At 36.7% G+C, this 19,342-nt stretch overlaps 1 protein-coding gene across 3 annotated transcripts in view; it reads left to right on the forward strand.

Annotated features, from left to right (window-relative positions):
• Window positions 1-19,342, forward strand: part of UBN2 (ubinuclein 2) — a 92,203-nt gene that overhangs the window by 31,232 nt on the left and 41,629 nt on the right. For 2 of the 3 annotated variants that reach the window (XM_088834685.1, XM_055421342.2), the window contains exons 3-8: window positions 1,315-1,416; window positions 7,119-7,256; window positions 7,914-8,017; window positions 9,956-10,445; window positions 14,743-14,813; window positions 18,523-18,652. In XM_088834685.1, the coding sequence (XP_088690811.1) occupies window positions 1,315-1,416; window positions 7,119-7,256; window positions 7,914-8,017; window positions 9,956-10,445; window positions 14,743-14,813; window positions 18,523-18,652 (1,035 nt within the window). The remainder of the gene's footprint in view (window positions 1-1,314; window positions 1,417-7,118; window positions 7,257-7,913; window positions 8,018-9,955; window positions 10,446-14,742; window positions 14,814-18,522; window positions 18,653-19,342) is intronic. The other variant, XM_055421343.2, reaches the window with a different exon arrangement.

The following is a 19,342-nucleotide window of genomic DNA, read 5'->3' on the forward strand; positions in this document are numbered from 1 at the left end:
CCTTTTCCCTACTCCTGCTTCCCAAAACTCATGTGGTCAGCCAGCTGTTAGAAAGATGCTTAGAAAGTAGACCTGAATTTGTGTGAGTCAATTTGCATATCTATTTTAGATGAGTCTTGGAGAAGAAACTATTCATTTTAGTAGTAATGATACTAGCCTTCCTGCTCAGTTAATCTGCTTATGGCAAGCTTATATAACCTTTAGAATACATGTAACATTTAATACCTGAGATAGAGTGAGTTCTTTATACTGTAATCAGTCAGAGTTAAAAGACTCAATAAAGTAGGATGTTAATAATGGAGTCCATACTAACTGGTTCTTTTGATTTTTGTGTGGTTTTACTTAAAAAAATTTTTTTTCTTTTAATTTCAGGAGAACTATAGACTCAGAAGAAGTTGCAATATAGAGAGGTCCCTTGTACTCAGTCTTAGTAGTGACGTAACTACAGGTTCCAAAACTAGGAAATTGGCGTTGGCACAATATAGTTAACTAGACTACAGACCTTACTCAGATTTCACCAGTTTCTCCATGCATTCATTTTTATTTTCTTGTGTGTCTATGTGTATAATTAATTCTAGGACATTAAGAATACTTTTAAGAATAGTTTGGATTTACAGAAAAGTTGAAAAGAAAATACAAAGAATTTTCATACAGTTCTCACCCACTCTCCCCTGTAACATCTTATGATTGTATAGCAGACTTGTTAAAACTAACAAACCAACTTTGGTATGTTACTATTAATTGATACTGCGTTTTATTCAAGATTTGCTTATTTCCCCCTAATGTCCTTTTTTAATGCCTGCATGCCAGGCAGGAGAACAGATAACATTTCTAAGCTTATCTTGACTATGATGGTTTTTCAGATTTTTCTTGTTTTTGATAATCTTGACCATGTTGAGGAATACTGGTCAGTTACTTGTAAGAATGTCCCTCAGTTGAGTTTGGTGTTTTTCTTGTGATTCCGTTTGTCATTTGTCTCATAGTTAACCTGTAACTGAGGTGACAGGCTTTTGAGAGGAAGACTGCAAAGTTTAAGTGCTATTTGTGTCACATCATGTCAAGAGTAATGCTATATCACTATGACTTATCACTGTTGGTGTCGACCTTGATCATGTGGCTGAGTAACGTTAGCCAGGTGTTACTTTGGAAGCGAGTCCCTAAGTACAGCTTCGTTCAAATGTGAGGGGATTTAAGTTCAACCTCCTGAGGGGTATTATTTACAGAAGTCATTTGCAGATTCTTCTGACAGGTATTTTATAATTTTATGGAAACAACATGAGTACTGATTCAGTCTAACATATCTGTTCTTCACAGGGTGGGAAGCCCCGTAAACACCGGAAGGATCGGCTACAAGATTTAATCGATATAGGCTTTGGCTATGATGAGACAGATCCATTTATTGATAACTCAGAGGCTGTGAGTAATTTGTCTTTAATATAACAGCACTTCTTTGTTTATTTGGGTAGTGGAATTCAAAGATAAAGTAAATGTTTCAGCAGGTGTTTTTACTAATTCCCTTTTGATGTATGTCTAAATCACTTACAGTTTTGGGAATTCTCTGCAGTCCACTGGTTAGCACACGGTGCTTTCTCGGTCGGAGCCTGTGTTCGATCTCTGGTTGGGAAACTAAAATCCCAAAAGCTGCGTGGTGTGGCCAAATAAAAAAATAAGTTTCCAGTTTTATGTGCTTACAAGTAATTGAGCCATCAGTAGTATACATTTCTCTTTGTGTACTTGAGTATGCATGTAAGATAATTATGGTTAAAATTATATGTATAGCTTAAGTTTCTAGTAGTGGGGTTTATTGATCAGGGGGTATTTCCATCTTGAGTTTTTAATCAATGTTCCCAAGTGCAGGTGTGTTTTGAAACGCCTTCCAGATAAGAACCATGAGATTTTGAAGACTGAGACTGCTGGGTTGTAGTTAATCTGGCAGATACCTTGAAATTGTGCTTCATGGTTTTATTGCTGCTAATCCTTACTACAGTAGTGATAGTTGAATGCTATCCTTCATCACAGTCTGTTTTGATGAAGCCCTACAGCTTTCCCCCTGGAATCTTTTTTCTCTTATAAAAGGAAGAGGAATTCTGGAGAGCATTTCAGGACTACAGCAGTCCATTGATCGCATAGCAAATAAACAAAGGCATGTCATGTTTAGGGGTTGGTGAGTTGTATGTTCTTACGTTCTTCTCAGTGTGCTGGAATAATCTAATCCCTGCATTATGATATCCCCTGCACTGTGTAATGACTACTTAGAATATACAGAAAGTGACACTAAGGTGGCTGTCAGACTACCCACAAATTAGTACCTCTTTTTCCTGTTACTACAGTGCTTGGTTGCGTAGAGGATGACAAGGCATGTAGTGGTAGGAAAGTGATAGGAAGGACTTCCAGCGTGAGGCATACATACCCTGTCATACTCCTGTGTTACTTTGGTTTCCTGACATAAATTGGTTTGCAAGCCTACTCTGTAGAAGTAATATGTTGACAGTGTCCTTTGGAGTTGAGAGGACTTTCTGTTACCAAAAAGGTTGTCAGCCTTTTTGTAGGTTCGGGCATGGAATGATCTCAAAGAGTTTTGACCTTGATTTGACATCGAAGTCAAAAGTCCTAGATTCTAGACTCCACTTGTTTTCTAATTCACTGTGGACCAGGAGCGAGTCTTTTATTTTAGCATCACCCAGTTTTCTCTGTTATGACTGACTTGGCCAGCAGAATTATGTACTCTGAGACACAAGATAATGACATGCTGCAAAGCCTGTGTGGGTGCTCAGTTGCTTCATTTGTGTCCAGCTTGTTGCGATCCCGTGGACCGTGTAGCCCGTCACATTCCCTGGTCCATAGGATTTCATAGGCAAGAATACTGGAGGGGGTTGCTGTTTCCTTCTCCAGGGGATTTTCCCAACCCAGGGATTGAACTCATCTCTCGTACTGCTCCTGCAGGTGGATTCTTTACCAGTGTGCCACCAGGGAGGCCCATCGAAAAGCATAAAGCAAGTATAAAGTAATGGTACTGATATTAACACTCTCTGTAAAGTAGATTTTCAGTTCTAAATAACCCAAGAGGAAACTCAGCCATGGCCATATATAAATGAACATTGCATGTACTCAGGCTTATATAAATAGCATTTAAAAAAATTTTTTATTGAAGGAAATTGCTTTACTGAATTTTGTTGTTTTATGTCAAACCTCAGCATGAATCAGCAATAAGAATACATATATCTCCTCCCTTTTGAATTTCCCTCCCAGATATCTCCCTCCCCATTCCCCAGCCCACCCCAGTTGATACAGAGCCCTTGTTTAAGTTTAATTAATAAACCTAATTTTTTTAGAGCAGTTTGAGGTTCACATAAAAATTGAATGGAAGGTGCAGAAATTGCCCTTATACTCCTTGCCCTCACAACATGCACTGCTTCCCCCATTATCAGTGTTCCCCCACCAGAGTGGTATACTAGTCACATGTGAACAATCTGCATCAGCACATCATCACCCAGAGTCCACAGTTTACCTTCAGATTCACTCTTGGTGTTGTACGTTCTGTGGATTTTGACAAATGTATAGTGACATGTATCCACCGTTATACTGTCATACAAGATAGTTTCACTGCCCTAAAAAAAAATGCTCTACCTATTCATCCCTCCCTAACAACCGCAACCACTAATCTTTTTATTGTCTTCATAGTTTTGCCTCTTCTCCAGCAAGAATCATATGGTATGTAGCCTTTCATAAAGAGCATTTTTAGTATTTTCCTTTTGTAGCATTCCAAATATTTGAATAAAAGTGTTTTTCAAACTGATTTTTGCGAACTGTAATTTCTTTGTGTATCGATTTAAAGACTGGCCGGCATTTTCAAAGAGAATGAACTAGAGAAGGAGCTGTTATAGTAAGCCACTGATACATTATGTAATTTTTATTATGTGTGTGTGTTTATATGCATGCACTGGGTTTTGATGGGTAGTGTATTTTCCACTTGGGCTGGTGAAGACAATTTGAAAGCCACTGCTTTAATAAATGAGGATAAATTTTGTAGGTATAAGCTGTTGTTATATATATATATATATATATATACACATATATATATATGTATATATAACTTACACAGTTACTGACATTTATAGGACAATTTCAGTCCCTGTTTTATAGGAGGAAATTGAACTAAAACACAGGTTGTTTATTGACTTGCAAAATAATTTTGCATCATTTTCTTTAACAGATTATTTCATTTTTACATGAAATAATTCAGTGATTCAAACATAAAACACTTATGAGCCAACCAAATGATTTTCTTGTTTTTTTCCAATGGGTATATTGCCTATAGGCTTCTTTTTTTTTTTCCTCTGCATCACCCTCATGGGATCTTAGTTCCCTAACTGGGAATTTTACCTGGGCCCTTGGAAGTTAAAGTGCAGAGTCATAACAACTGGACCGCTAGGAAATTCCCACTAGTAGGCTTTCTCTGTTTGTATATTATTCAATAGGGATTGAAAATAATCTGGTTCTGATTCACATTAAGAATTGTGTACTATTAATACTTACTACTCTGATATCCGAAAACAAATGCTTTTGAAGATTATTTTTCATCTAACATGCGTGCTGCCAAATTTTTAAAAAACAAAGGAAATCTTTTTATTGTTGAAGTAATACCAGACATGATTAATGCTTTTATTTAGGTTGTGTCTTTTAAATTTCACTAGAACTTAGTGAAGTAAGTAATATTGAATCTGTTTTACAGCCGCAAAGTATTGATGTGAAGTGATTTATTGTGGGTCACAATAGCTAGGCATCTCTGTTGGCAAAGGATCTAATAAATCTGGTTTGCAAGTTCAGTCATCCATTGCCTCTTAATACATTGTACTTAAAAGGCTAAAATTATTACAGAAGTAGAAATGTCATATACTCATGAAACTTATGTAAGGTTATAAACGAGTGTTACCTTAACAAAAACAACCCCAGAATATATCCTGTACCTTGAAAGAAAAAAAAATGTTTGGCACATTTATAACTCACAGTGCAGTAGAAGCTATGTATTAATCCTTGCTCTGTCACATTGGTTGTGTCACTTTAGTATGGTTGGTTGCCAGGTTTATCAAATACAACTGTAGTCCACCTGGTTATATTTTTTTAAAAAGGCTAAATAAAATATGCATAAAGAGTTTGTTCTCCTGAAGAATGTTTTGATAGGGAAAGCTCAGCAGAATGCTGGAGAAGAAGATAGACATTGAGCACCTCCGCATTGTCTGGTAGCCTGGTGATGAGTCTGTTTCTACCGCGAGATGCTGCTTACTCGAGTGGATAGGTTGGGAAAACAGTCAGTGACACTGCCATAAACCAATACAGTTACTGTGGCAAAGTTCTTAACCTCCCTGAATTTGGTTTTTACTTATAAAATGGGAGTAATATTTGCCTTCCTTGCCTTAAAAGGGGATCAGGGGAACCAAGTGAAAGAATTTATATGAGGAAGCTAAAAATTGTAAAACATTATACAAGTTTATGTAAGCAAAAAATGCAGATGTATTTATCTTATCATAACTATACATTTTCAAAATAATTACTACAGAGACTTTTCACTTTTTAAAAAAAATTACTTATTTTTGTCTGCTCTGGGTCTTCATTGCTATGCGTGGGCTTTATCTAGTTGTAGCAAGCCGGGGCACCTCTCTAGTTGCAGTGCATGGGCTTCTCATTGCAGTGCCTTCTCGTTTGTACCACATCTTCTTTATTCTTTCCTCTGTTGGACATTTAGGTTGTTTCCATGCCTTGGCTACTGTAAACAGCGCTACAGTGAACACTGGGGTGCATGTATTCTTTAGGATCATGTTTTTCTCCAGATAAATGTGGAGATTCCTAACCACTGGACCACCATGGAAGTCCGGTTTTTTCACTTTTAATTCTTTACTCCTCACACCACTCCTTTACTTACACATAGTACTGGGCCCTTTCTGAAGGTCTTAGCTGTAGGTCTTTGTAGTAACCCCTCAAGTGGAGCAACAAGAAAGGAGTTCGTTCCTTTTTTCTTTTTCTAACATCATTTGGTTTTGGTTCAAAATCATTAAATGTACAGTCTTTCTCCATTCTCCATGTAACTTAAAAGGATACAGTTTAAAATCATAAATTTTGTACTTAGCCTTAATATGTTTAACAAATATGTTCTGTGTATTTTTTGCCCATGGCAAAAGAATTTTCCTTACAAATACGACTTTCTTAAAGACTAATTATATAATATGAAGAGAACCCTTAAGTAGAGTTCTGGGGACCCCAGGTAGCAGGTATCTTGCTTCTGTTAGATAAATAGTCCCTTTTTTTCTCTTTTGCCATGAACACCTTCATTTAGTTAAGATTGACCTTCCATTTAGTGCTTGTTTTTTCTTCTTCAGGTGAGATAAGATAAACCTTGAAATCCACAACTTACACAACTAGAGAAAGCCCATGTAGCAACAAAAGACGCAGCGCAGCCATAAATACATACATACATAAAATTTTTAAAAATTGAAGCTTAGAGGACGTCAGCTTAATGTGATATTCTAGACCAGATCTTCATACTGATTTATACAATTTGAATCTTTTTTTAAGAGCAGTACCTGGATTCTTAGTGTATGCTTACTGAACAGGGCAGTTCTTTTTCTCCTTCCCTTTAAAACTTATTTTTGTTTTATATATTTTAAAAATATTCCTTACTTAAAAGCTTAGAATTAAGGTGGAAGAAATAACCTTTAATTTTTACAATCTATTTATGAATAAAATTATATATTAATACCAGTATTGGTAAGAAATGAAGTTCATTTGTCGTCTGGCCATTTAGTCTTTTTTAACTTGTTTTGATTTCTCAGCAGAATCATTTGTCATTAAGAATAGCAGTGATTGTTAAGTTTTTCTGAGCAGATGATATATTTACAATTAGCTTCAGTGTTTGAGAAGTTTCTTTTTTTAATAAATACTGAATGATCAGAGTTCATTTCTGTTCCAGATACTAACTTTTTCTAAATTTATTCACAGACATCTTCATTGCAGTTAGTTTTGTAGTTAAGATATTAGGAAGATGCTGACGGGATTGAATTTCTTTGACATATTTATAGAATTAAAGATAGTAAGATATATCTGAAAAATTTTTTTCAATCTAGTATGACGAATTAGTTCCTGCTTCTCTAACAACAAAATATGGAGGCTTTTATATCAATACTGGCACTCTCCAGTTTCGCCAAGCTTCAGATACTGAAGAAGACGATACCACAGACAACCAAAAGCACAAGCCACCCAAAGTGAGTTTATCTAACACTGCGACAGCAGTGAGAGCATTCAATTAAAAAGATGTGGTTTTTGAATTTTACTTGTGCTTTACAGCTGTAAATATAAGGAAAAGTAAAATGCTAATCATTGTTTAATGAATTTATGGTTAATTACATGCTTTAAAGTAAAATTATATAAATATTGGGAAATATATTTTTATATCATAATAGAATTATATTTTCTGTTAAAACTTCTCTCTCCATATCTAGTCTAATAATCCGCTATTTCTGGATAAGGTTGTGGTTCTAGGATAGCTTAAGACTTATAAGGAAATGACTGGTATAGCAGTTAGTTTTTCTACAATGTAAAGCAAATTTCATAGAATCTATATATTGTATTTGAGAAATGAATAAAATGTCTTTAGATGTTTCCTGAAATGTGAGCCAAAGACATATTTGCACCAGAATTATCAAAATGTTTGTTAAAAATGCAGATTAATCTCCCCCAGATAACTGAACCAAAACCAAGGTTTGGGAGTTCTCATGGACCCAGAGAATTTACATTTTTAACAAGCAATTCTAATGCACCCTGAAATTTGAGTAAAATCATTTTCCCTGGATGCTGGATTGATATCATCAAAGAGTAAAGCAGTAACACTTAGGTAAGTGATGTATTTTATCATTTTATAGATTCCCAAAATAAAAGAAGATGATATTGAGATGAAGAAGAGGAAGCGGAAAGAGGAAGGGGAAAAGGAGAAGAAGGCAAGGAAAAAAGTACCCAAACAGCTGGGGTAAGTGAAATTAGACATAATGAGGGAACTAGTATTGTAGCATGACAAGCGCTCCTCTTTAGAAAGATATATTTAGCATTAATTGGTTCAACTTAGCTGGATCTAATTTAATACAGTATTTATAAATGTCAGTGACCTATTAACTTATATTTTAATATTATTTATTATTAAGTAGAAGTCATCTTAGAGACTTTAGGTGTTTTAGATCAGATTTACATATTTGTTCATTAAGTATTTTGCTCATTCCAACATTTTATCAACAAGAACCAGTTTGAAAAATGGAACACGTTTTCTTAATTTTTTGTACTAAAAGCTTAGATACCCGGGGTCTGAGAATTGGCAGTAGTCTTTGTGTTAATGATTGATGGTCGTTTTAATATTTTTTAAAAGTCATTGATTTTATTTAGCTATTCTTAATGCTTGTCACTTTAGGTAATGATATTGCCTCTAAAAAGCCGAGTAGAATTTCTCAAAAGTTTAAGTCATAAGAGGGAATTTCTGGGCAGTCCAGTGGTTAGAACTTGGTGCTTTCACTGCCAGGGCCCAGGTGCAATCCCTGGTTAGACTAAGATCCTGTACGTCAACAGGCACAGTCACAAAAAAAAAGAGCGAGAGAGAGAAATGGAATAAAAAGTCATGAGAACAAAATGCAATCATGACACCAGTTGTCCCTACTTCTCTGTGGCTTTTTTAGATAGCGCCCAGGGACAAAAACTTGTGAGAGGCTGGACTTTTCTCCCTTCCTTAGCAGAGGAAGAGGTACATCTGAATTTGGGACTCTCAAAATCTCAAGAGTTAATGTAAGGATGTATTTAGCCCCTCCTATATGTGAGATTGAGCTTCCCAGATGGCGCAGTGGTAAAGAATCTGCCTGCCAATGTAGGAGACGCAGGTTCAGTCCCTGGGTCGGGAAGATCTCCTTCAGGAGGAAGTGGCAACCCACTACAGTATTCTTGCCTGAGAAATCCCATGGACATAGGAGCCTTGCAGGCTACAGTGAATGGGGTCACAAAAGAGTCGGACATGACTGAGTGACAAACACTTCCTGCATCCCAGACACTGTCTGGGTTTTGGATGTATAATAGTATGAAACGAAATACAGGCCTACCTTCAAAGCACTAAGCATCATTTTTAGTTTCTGTAGTGCACTTAGAAGCATATAAGCCAATGAAATTAGAAAAGATTTTTTAGAGAAACTGATAGCTAAACCAAGACCACCCTTTCCTTATAATCCTCACAGGGAGAAAGTTGTCACTGAAAGTTACATGTATCTATCCGACACCCTTGGAGAGAAATGGAAAGTGAAAAAGGATCAGAAGGTAGTAGCAGACAGAATGAGGTCTGGATAGATGACATGATGATAAATGAAGGCTCACAGATTGACACAGAGGATTTTGCATTCCTTTGGCAGTTTGTGGCACAAACCACCTGGGGTACCAGTTTGAAGGTGTACTATGTAGGCTTCTCTGGTTGTTATTAAAGTCAGCTCTGTTTTCAGCAAAAGTGCAATTCTTTACTTCATTAATTCTTTAGATGACTACTTTATAGATGTGGCAAAGAAAGAACATTCCAAAAGGTGTAGAAGTTTAAGTTCATATACTTTCAATTTTCCTTTTTTTTTGACTTGCGGCATCTTAATTCCCTGACCAGGGATCAGACCTGCACCCTTGGCAGTGAAAGCGCAGAGTCCTAACCACTGGACCAGAGGGAATTCCCTAACTTAGTATACTTAATAAACCAGAGCTCTGTTCAGTGTTGTTTATTTCTGTTGACTTTATCCCTTTCATTTTATTCACTCTAATAGCCATTTACCCATCTGCCTTTCATAAATGACAGATGATGAAGATGATGTTACTTTAACTCTATGCCTCCTTATTTCCATGATGTTTTAACCTTTAAAATCATACATAGCCTAACTGATTACTATTTTCTTCACAGAGTTATGGCTCTAAACTCACACAAATCTGAAAAAAAGAAGAAACGTTATAAAGATTCTCTTTCTCTAGCTGCCATGATAAGAAAATTTCAAAAAGAGAAGGATGCATTAAAGAAGGAATCTAACCCTAAAACCCCAGTGAACTTCTCAACCTCCTCTCTGAATAAACCCCCCTCTGCTGCTGTAGCGTTGGGAAATGATGTCTCGGACCTGAATCTGAACAGTGCTGATCCGGACCTCCCCATCTTTGTTAGCACAAACGAACATGAACTATTTCAGGAAGCTGAAAATGCCCTAGAGATGCTAGATGATTTCGACTTTGACAGATTACTGGATGCTGCTTCTAATGGTAGCCCCCTCTCGGAGTCAGGGGGAGAGAATGGAAACACCACCCAGCCAACCTATGCCTCTCAAGTTATGCCCAAGGTGGTACCTACACTCCCAGAGGGTCTGCCTGTCCTCCTTGAAAAACGTATCGAAGACCTCCGTGTAGTAAGTGTGATAATTCTCTTGTTTTTTTGTTTGCTGCATAAACATAGCAATAAATACTTATTTTCAAGCAAAAATAATAACCTGTAATCTTAACATACTTTTAAGTAACTTTATTTTCTATATTTCCTTTTAAGCATTGAATCTGTTCATAGCCTTTTTAAGTATAGTTATAACATGGGAATGGCAACCCACTCCAGTATTCTTGTCTGGAAAATTCCGTAGACAGAGGCACCTGGTGGGCTACAGTCCAGGGCATTGCCAAGAGTTGGAAGTGATTGAGTGAGTGAACACAAATGCACCCATGACATGGATACAGTTCACTGTTTTATTACCTCACTTCATCTTATATTTTTATGTATAATTTTCATAAATATAATTTTTATTGGCTTACATAGCCTGGTAAAGAAAATACAGACAGTTCAGTTCAGTCGCTCAGTCGTGTCCGACTCTTTGCGACCCCATGAACCATAGCACGCCAGGCCTCCCTGTCCATCACCAACTCCTGGAGTTCACTCAGACTCATGTCCATCGAGTCGGTGATGCCATCCAGCCATCTCATTCTCTGTCGTCCCCTTTTCCTCCTGCCCCCAATCCCTCCCAGCATCAGAGTCTTTTCCAGTGAGTCAACTTGTCGCATGAGGTGGCCAATGTATTGGAGTTTCAGCTTTAGCATCAGTCCTTCCAATGAACACCCAGGATTGATCTCCTTTAGAATGGACTGGTTGGATCTCCTTGCAGTCCAGGGGACTCTCAAGAGTGTTCTCCAGCACCACATTTCAAAAGCATCAATTCTTCGGCGATCAGCTTTCTTCACAGTCCAACTCTCACATCCATACATGACCACGGGAAAAACCATAGCCTTGACTAGACGGAGGAACAAATAAGTGTACCTGAACTTGGTCCAACTATGTTGACTACTAGTTATTCTACAGTTGATTTTACCAGCTAGTCCTGACCCACTAATCAGCTTTAGTAAGCGCACATTGTGTTCTCACTAGACAAACTTTTAAGAGTTGAGCTTTTAGCATTTCACAGTGGATTCCTCTGCTGATTGACTTGGATACATAATCTTTGTTTAGCTGCAGATTCAGGTATGTGAGTACACTTTTTCCTTTAATCTCAGGGAGATATTATTTTGACTTAAAATGTTCCAAACATAGCTTAAAATGCCCCCCGCTTTTTTGTTACTACTTTGGCATGTTTGTCTAAACCCATGCCATGTTTTTAGTCCTCTTTTTTATTTCCTTTCCCTGATTACAGAAGTTATATATTCAATATAAGTTGTATTTTTCACTTAGGGAGGGAAACATGCCCGATAATCAGACATTTTCCATCCCCAGTGTGGGACAACCACTATTAAACTAGTTACCATTTTTCTGGATTTTATTTCATGTATTTGCAAATATGTTGTTATTAAAAATAATTATTGTAATTATTAAAAGTTATTAAATAATAAAAAGTATTGTTAACAGGAGTATATTCTATAACTTGTCTCTTTTAGGGTTATAGTAGCCATTTAAATCACATTTTAAATTTATTAATCATCTCCATGTTGTATTTATTTCTCTTAACTCTTTCTAAATTTTAAGTATCTGATTAGGGGAGCAAGAGAGCTATCTAATTTTTCCAACAGGTAACTCATGGATTCTAATTATCAATTTTATTCTTTTTCTATTTTTGTTCTTTAGCATTTCTTCTGAGCTCATTGCTTATTAAATTCTCTAAAGTTTTTACTTATTTGAAGGTAATTTGTTAGTTCAGGACTTACAGAAGTGTGTTCAGGTATCTCATTGCCAGTGTTTCTTAGGTTATGACTTGTATTACCATACTTTTTGCCTTATGTCTATGCTGTGTTGTTTGTTGGCCCATACAGTTCTTGCTGGCTAGTTCTCTGTTGTGATGTGTATCATTTGAAGATGGCCCTGTCTGTGCTATTAATGTTTCTTACCACAAATTCAGTATTGTCTGATTTTACTGTGGATTCCTTTCTCTTTACTTTTGCATGGAATAGCTTTTCCCATCATTTCCCTTCATTTTAGCTCATTTTGAGTTCGTTTGTTTAAGGTTCTCTTTAAGATTTTATCTTACCTACAGCTGTTGCAATGATAATGACATAATCTTTATTCTGTCATTTTCTTTTATATTCTGTTTTATTCCGTCCCTCTCCTTTGTTTTTCACTCTTGCTGTTTTCTGTGCTTATCAAAGTATACAATCATTTTATTAATCATATAGATTTTTTATTTAACCTTCTTAATCACTGTAAATCTTCTTAATCACTGTATGAAATATAGGTATTGTTTCCTTTTTATGGTTAATAAACCTAAGTGGAGGTAGATTAAGTAGCTTGGTCAAGCCCCACAACTAGTAAGTGGTGGAGCCCGAATTTAAACACAAGGGTTCACCTGACTCCAAGGTACGTGCTTTTTGCTCCCCCATATTGCCCCTAAAATCTTTAGTTTCTTTGATGGTTTAAATATAAAAGTGCTAGGGATGTAATCCAGGTTTTTCAACATGTAATTAATAATAATAGCTATTATTATTTATTTAGCAAATAACTATACTGTGCACTGAGTGTAGTGCTCCTGGGACCCACAACTTCACAGGACCCCAGTTCCTGTTGAGGAGACAGTGCCCTGAGTAGAAGTGGCTAAGCCGTGATGCAAAATCAGAATTGAAAGGGAGGACCATCAAGCTTTATATAACTTGCACTCTGTCCATTGTGTTGTGTGCCATTCTTTCCCATGTAATAAACAAAACTGATTAGCAGTGAGTGTGTTTCAGTTTTGTCAGGTGCTGTCATATCTCATATACTAACACTCTTTCTGTAGTAGCCATGGCAGGACTGAAACAGTTCCTTCCTAGCCTCTTAGGAAATTACCAGTAAGAAGATTCATTTCACTTGCTAGTGTCTGTGAACTCTCCATATTCTTGCTTTTCCCTCGGGAAGTAAGGGTCTTCATTGCCTTCAGTGCTCACCTCTGTCTGATGAGGGCTTTCCTCTTGTAGCTCTTTTCTTGTAACTTGCTTCCACTGTTCAGTCTCTCGATGTCTTTTTGTTTCTTGAAGTTTAGTTTTCATTCTGGCTTTCTTCCTATATTTCTTCTGTCTACACATACCCAGTCTTCATCCTTTCTAAGAAACACTGAGGCACATCCCCAAAATTGTCCTCATCTATTTATAGCATGTGAGGTTGTCAAACAGTGTAAAATTATCAACAGAGTTGACAGAGCATATTTCTTGCTCAGATTATTGGATTGGGATGTTTTACATCTTGGGTGTCTTAAGATAAACTGTCTTTTGTGATTTCCCCAGTAAATTTTACTTATGGTAGTGTATTGCTTTGCATACTCTTTGTTTCTGGTAAACTGGTTAAGGTGACACAGTGATGAAAATATCATTCTTATCCTCGTTGAATTGATTTTTGCTTATCCCTTGATAATGACCATGGCCAGTTTTTTCATTGTTAGTAATTAAGTGGAACCCAGACTGGCTGCGGGGCTTCCCTTGTGGTTCAGCTGGTAAAGAATCTGCCTGCAATAGGGAAGATCTTGGTTCGATCCCTGGGTCGGGAAGATGCCTTGGAGAAAGGAAAGGTTACCCACTCCAGTATTCTAGCCTGGAGAATTCCATGGACTATATTGTCTAACAATACGTCTGATACTCTATATACTGTATACATTACGATGTTTAATCTTCATAACAGCCAGTGACACTGGTACAGCTCCCATTTTACAAACAAGGAACCTAAATCTTATAGAAGTTACGTGATATGCCCCCAAATCACGCTGCTAGTAAGTGGTGGATCCAGAACTCAGACCAGAAGCTTTCTGACTTCAACTGTATAACACTGTGACTCTGTACAAAGATACTCAGCTTCTGCAGCCAGTCTGTGACATGAAAGTCACTCAGTCATGTCCGACTCTTTGCGACCCCATGGACTATACTGTCTAGTAAAAAGTGAGACAGCTGCTTTCCGTTATCTTGGCAATAACAGAATTAATAAAACTAACAGATACTCAAAATACTCAAGACACCCATAGCACTAAAAAATCTTATATGTATAACTTATTGAATTTGGGAAAATTCAGAAAAATGAAATACAGACATAATAGGAAAGAATGTTATGTGCTAAATTTTGTTTCAGCACCCTTTATTTGCCTGTCATGCCAGGTAATAGCTGGGATGTGAAGTGAAACTAATCCTAGCCCTGCCCTCAAGGAGCTTATTCTAAAGTAAATAGATATGGAAACAGATGTGTTTATTGAGAGTTATATTGACAATCTTGTGTTTCTGTAGGCTGCCAAACTTTTTGATGAAGAAGGAAGGAAAAAATTCTTTACACAGGATATGAATAATATTCTTCTGGAGTAAGTAATTTTCTTCTTTGATTAATAAACCATAAGAATTCTTTGAGAAATATTGTAGACCTTTGAGGTGCAGATACTGCTTGCTTGGTTAGTCTCAGGCCTTAGCTTTTTCCTTTTGGCCTCACAACATGTGTCATTAAGTTTCTTAGCAAAACTATGTGTCTGTGTACAGTGACTCCTTACGATAATCAAAGCTTCCAATGTGAAAACCGCCAGAGCAAGTGACCACTGTATGGGTTGAATGTTATCCTCTGTTTAAATTCTGTCTTTGTCATGTTATGTGAAGATATGTTTTTGAGACATCTCTGATTGGATAGGATGGAGGCAGTATAGAGAAGACAGATGTTCAATTGGAATGGAAAGAGTAAAAACTGGTTTATGATACAAACAGTATTTAAATTAGTCATAATCTTCACCCTTAGCTAGAATTTGATGTTAATGAAATTGCAGGTTCTAAGATTGTGGTCAAATAAGCTGTATTTATAAACCTATTGGCTTATAAATTTTGACCATGGTTCCAGAAATTGAGTATATAATTGGCTATAGGCAGGAATGGGCAAAAGAGAAGTGGTCCTGGGGAAAGCAGTAGATTCCTTTCTGATGAAAAGAATGTATGCCTACTTTTGGTGGTCTAGCAGCATCACATATACAGAAACGAGGCACTGTCTCCAATACTGTGATTCCTGTCTTTTAAATGTATGATGGAGATAGTTTCTCATGCGATATAAAGGATGAGTTGGTTTACTGGTTTTGATAACCATTTTAATTAATGCATTCTCTCTTTTTCCTGAAGTACTTAAAAAAATCTTTTTGGTCCCATGGGCTCATAAAACACATAACCTAGTATGCTGCTAGCATGGAGACAGAGGAATTTCTTGTTCCTGTCATTTGTTTTATCCAGGGGTTTTCAGATTCATTCAGTTTGCTTGTAAATGCTTCCTGTCAGTGCCACCTCCTTTTACCTAGCTCTTCTCTAAACCTTAGATTCAATAACCAGTGTAACCATTGCTCATCAGAGCTGCCCCAGATTCCAGGATCAGGGATCTGACTAGCTCTTTTTCTTTTTACCTAATAGCCCAAGCTTACTGGATTAGGTCTTCTTTCTGTGACTGAGACAGTCTTTTTTTATTTTACTCTTCTGTAAGGGGACAACTCTTTTTCTCTCTTTGAGAATCAAAAGGTCATACTTGGGACATAACATCTCAAGTAAGCAGAATACCAGTTACCAGTATTCTGTTAACAGGCTTCTCTGTTAATTCCTGCCACGTCTGTTTTAAAACAAATCCTCTAGTCCTTTTTTGAGCCCATCTATTTTTTTATTTCACATAGAGTGTGCCTGTAATTCTACAAGCCTTAGTGTTCAGGCTTTGAGTTTTTTTACCTTTTAGTAATTTTCTTATGCTCTCTTGTCTTCTTACACTTTCCTGAACAAACATCTCTTATTTCTCTGAGTTGATTGTCTAAGGGCATATGATACACGATTATTTGGGGTAGTAATTCCATGAATTTTTTTGGGTAAATTTTAGTCATCCCCATATACTAAAAGATTGGAATTCTTAGAAAAAAATATTGAAGTATATATGTGAGGGATTTGTACTTAAACTGCTCTCAGATACGAATTTGTATCTATTTGGGATAGACCAATACAGTCAGTAACCTCTCGGGTTAATCCTTTTCTCTAACTTTTACCTAATAGGGGCTTGGGAGCAGAGTCAGTGCTTCCAGTTTCTGAGTTACCCCCTCTTTGGAAACCACTAATTTTTATAAGTAGGTCATTGATTTAATTTGTTTTTACTTAGGATCTCTAACTATTTGGAGTTTCTATTTTATTTTCAGCTTTAACTAGCCTTTTATAATGGGACAAGCCTAAAATGCCTCTTACTCAGTCTAGACTTTTAATAAGTTCTAACCACATTATTTAACTAGATGTTTATACACAGAACTCATGACCATAGTGGTTATCTTCCATATGTATCTCTGCATTTGACCCTATGGCTCTAGTAGGTCTTAAACTTCTGTTCATTTATTTCTTTAATGTGTTGGCTTCTCTAATACTGAAAAATTTATACAGTCAATTCTAAGGCGTATAGTTAGTTTTCTACATTTCATTGTTTCTGAAATTGCAGTGTATATTATAAGTGTTAGGTACATTTGATCTGGCAGGGTTTCTGGTTTCTTTTTTTCTCCAAAAGCTGTTAATTGAATCTTTGGGTGCACCTACATTTGTGAAAGTATTTAAGTCTGTCAGCACCTTCTCCTATATCAGAACATGATGATTTGGACATAAGTTGCTACCAAGGGCCCCAGTTTGGTCTTGGCCTTCAAATTAACATCTGTTCTCACCTGTCTACAGTAGCAGCTGCCAGATATAATGTCTTCCATCTTAAAGAAACCTCAACTGTTTATTATAGACTTGTCCTGGTAAGAATATGGTGGCTGTTACAAAATCTTTTTTTTTTTTTAAGCAACTATTTGGCTAAATACCCTTTAGGAACTGGAGAATTAGAATATATTGAATAAACTAATAAATATCTAGTTTGTGCAGTGGAGGCACAATAAGACCAATAAAAAAGATGGATAAAATAATGTGTGTGTAGCCTTTTCTGAATCTAATTTTTTCAAACACCTTTAAGGAAAATTCACCCTGAGAACTTACGGAAATGCTAACTCTGGTATAGCAGCTGCAGGGTGGTGAGGGGAATTGTGAAATATCTTTGATGAAGTGAGTTTTTGGTTAATAGTGGAGTTGCTGTGCTTTACGCAAAAATGGAGACTTTACCCCTATCATTAGGAAGTTATTTGGTTTTAGCTGATTCACGTGGTGGTGGTGTACCGCAGAAACCAACATAACATTGTAAAGCAGTTATCTCCAATTAAAAATAAAAGACCAAAAAAAAAAAAAAATGATTTGCGTGGAAGGGGAGTAAATTAGGAGTTAAGGACTTTTTTTCTGGCCATGTTGTGTGGCTTGCAGGATGTTAGGGCCCAGACCAGGGGTCAAACTTTTGCCCCCTGCAGTGGAAGCATGGAGTTCTAACCACTGGACTGCCAGGGCATTTCAGGAATTTAGGGATTAACAGATACACACTGCTGTATGGTAAAGAATATGCTTGCAGTGCAGGAGACCTGGGTTGGGACGATCTCCTGGAGAAAGGAATGGCTACCTACTCCAGAATTCTTGCCTGGAGAATTCCATGCCTTGCTGGCTATAGTCCCAAGGAGAATTCTTTGCCTGGCAAGTTACAGTCCATGGAGTTGTGAAGAGTCAGACAAAAATGAGTGACTAACATGATGATGATATATAAAATAGATAAAGATACTGTATAGCATGGGGGACTATATTAAATATCTCATAATAACCTATAGTGGAAAAGAATCTGAAAAAGTATGTATATAAAACTAAATCACTTTCCTATATAACTGAAACTAACACAATATTGTAAACTGGCTATACTTCAATTTAAAAAAAGAAAGCAAATTACTTGCTATCTTGTTTAGGGTTATAAATTCTACTCTTAAACTAGATTCATTGAGATTTTTTAATAGCATTGTTATTTATGTTGGGTTTTTTGTTTTATTACTTGAACAGTGCTGTCTGGGAAATCAGGGAAGTATAAAATGAGAAAAGAATCTGCCTCTGTCTCCTTGCCTGTTTGTTACTACCTGAAAGAAATTCTCTACTACTTATTATGTTATTGTTTTTGGTTAGCATTGAGTTACAGCTGCAGGAACTAGGCCCTGTCATTCGTAGCGGTGTCTACTCCCACCTTGAAGCTTTCGTGCCATGCAATAAAGAAACACTGGTAAAACGTCTGAAGAAGTTACATCTCAATGTCCAGGTAAGAAGAGGAACAATAATAACTGCATCTGGGGTTTTAGAACCTGTAAAGAGACTGGTTTCTGCTTGATGCTTTTGCACATAAATTGCTTTATAGTCATAGTTCAGTTGCTCAGTCGTGTCCAACTCTTTGCGACCCCATGAATTGCAGCATGCCAGGCCTCCCTGTCCATCGCCAACTCCCGGAGAGTATATATATTTAATAACCATAGAATGTTCTTTTTAAGGCCTGGGATACAATTGCTTTTCAACAATTGATAAGTTTCAGTGAGAAATAATGTTTTCTGATGCTTCCTGGATGAGGTAAATTAACTTTATTCCACAGCTGACACAACTTTATTCTCAACAAATATTCTGACATGTGTCACTCAATTTTCTTATTCCTGAAATGGACCTATATAGGTACACTCACACAGGCATGAAGACCAATGGAAAGAATCACAGGGTTGCATGTAAACTCAAAGATTATTCATTGTAATCATCTGTGTTTTGCTAGGTTCTTTTCTATTACAACCCCTCTAAATGTTTCATTACAATATCAGGAAGTTCTTCCATACAGTGGGCCAGATCCAAGTCCTTTCCATCCTTTCAACCCTATTTCTGCTTTTAGTATGGAATTCTGTGTTATAGGTTGTATACTTCCATTAATAAAATGGTTCTTTTGAATTGAGAAACTATAGCTCTTTCTCAG

Source organism: Moschus berezovskii, chromosome 3, assembly GCF_049115385.1.
Source record: "Moschus berezovskii isolate FMDL1 chromosome 3, NW_MosBer_1.0, whole genome shotgun sequence".
NCBI classification, from domain to species: Eukaryota; Metazoa; Chordata; class Mammalia; order Artiodactyla; family Moschidae; genus Moschus; species Moschus berezovskii.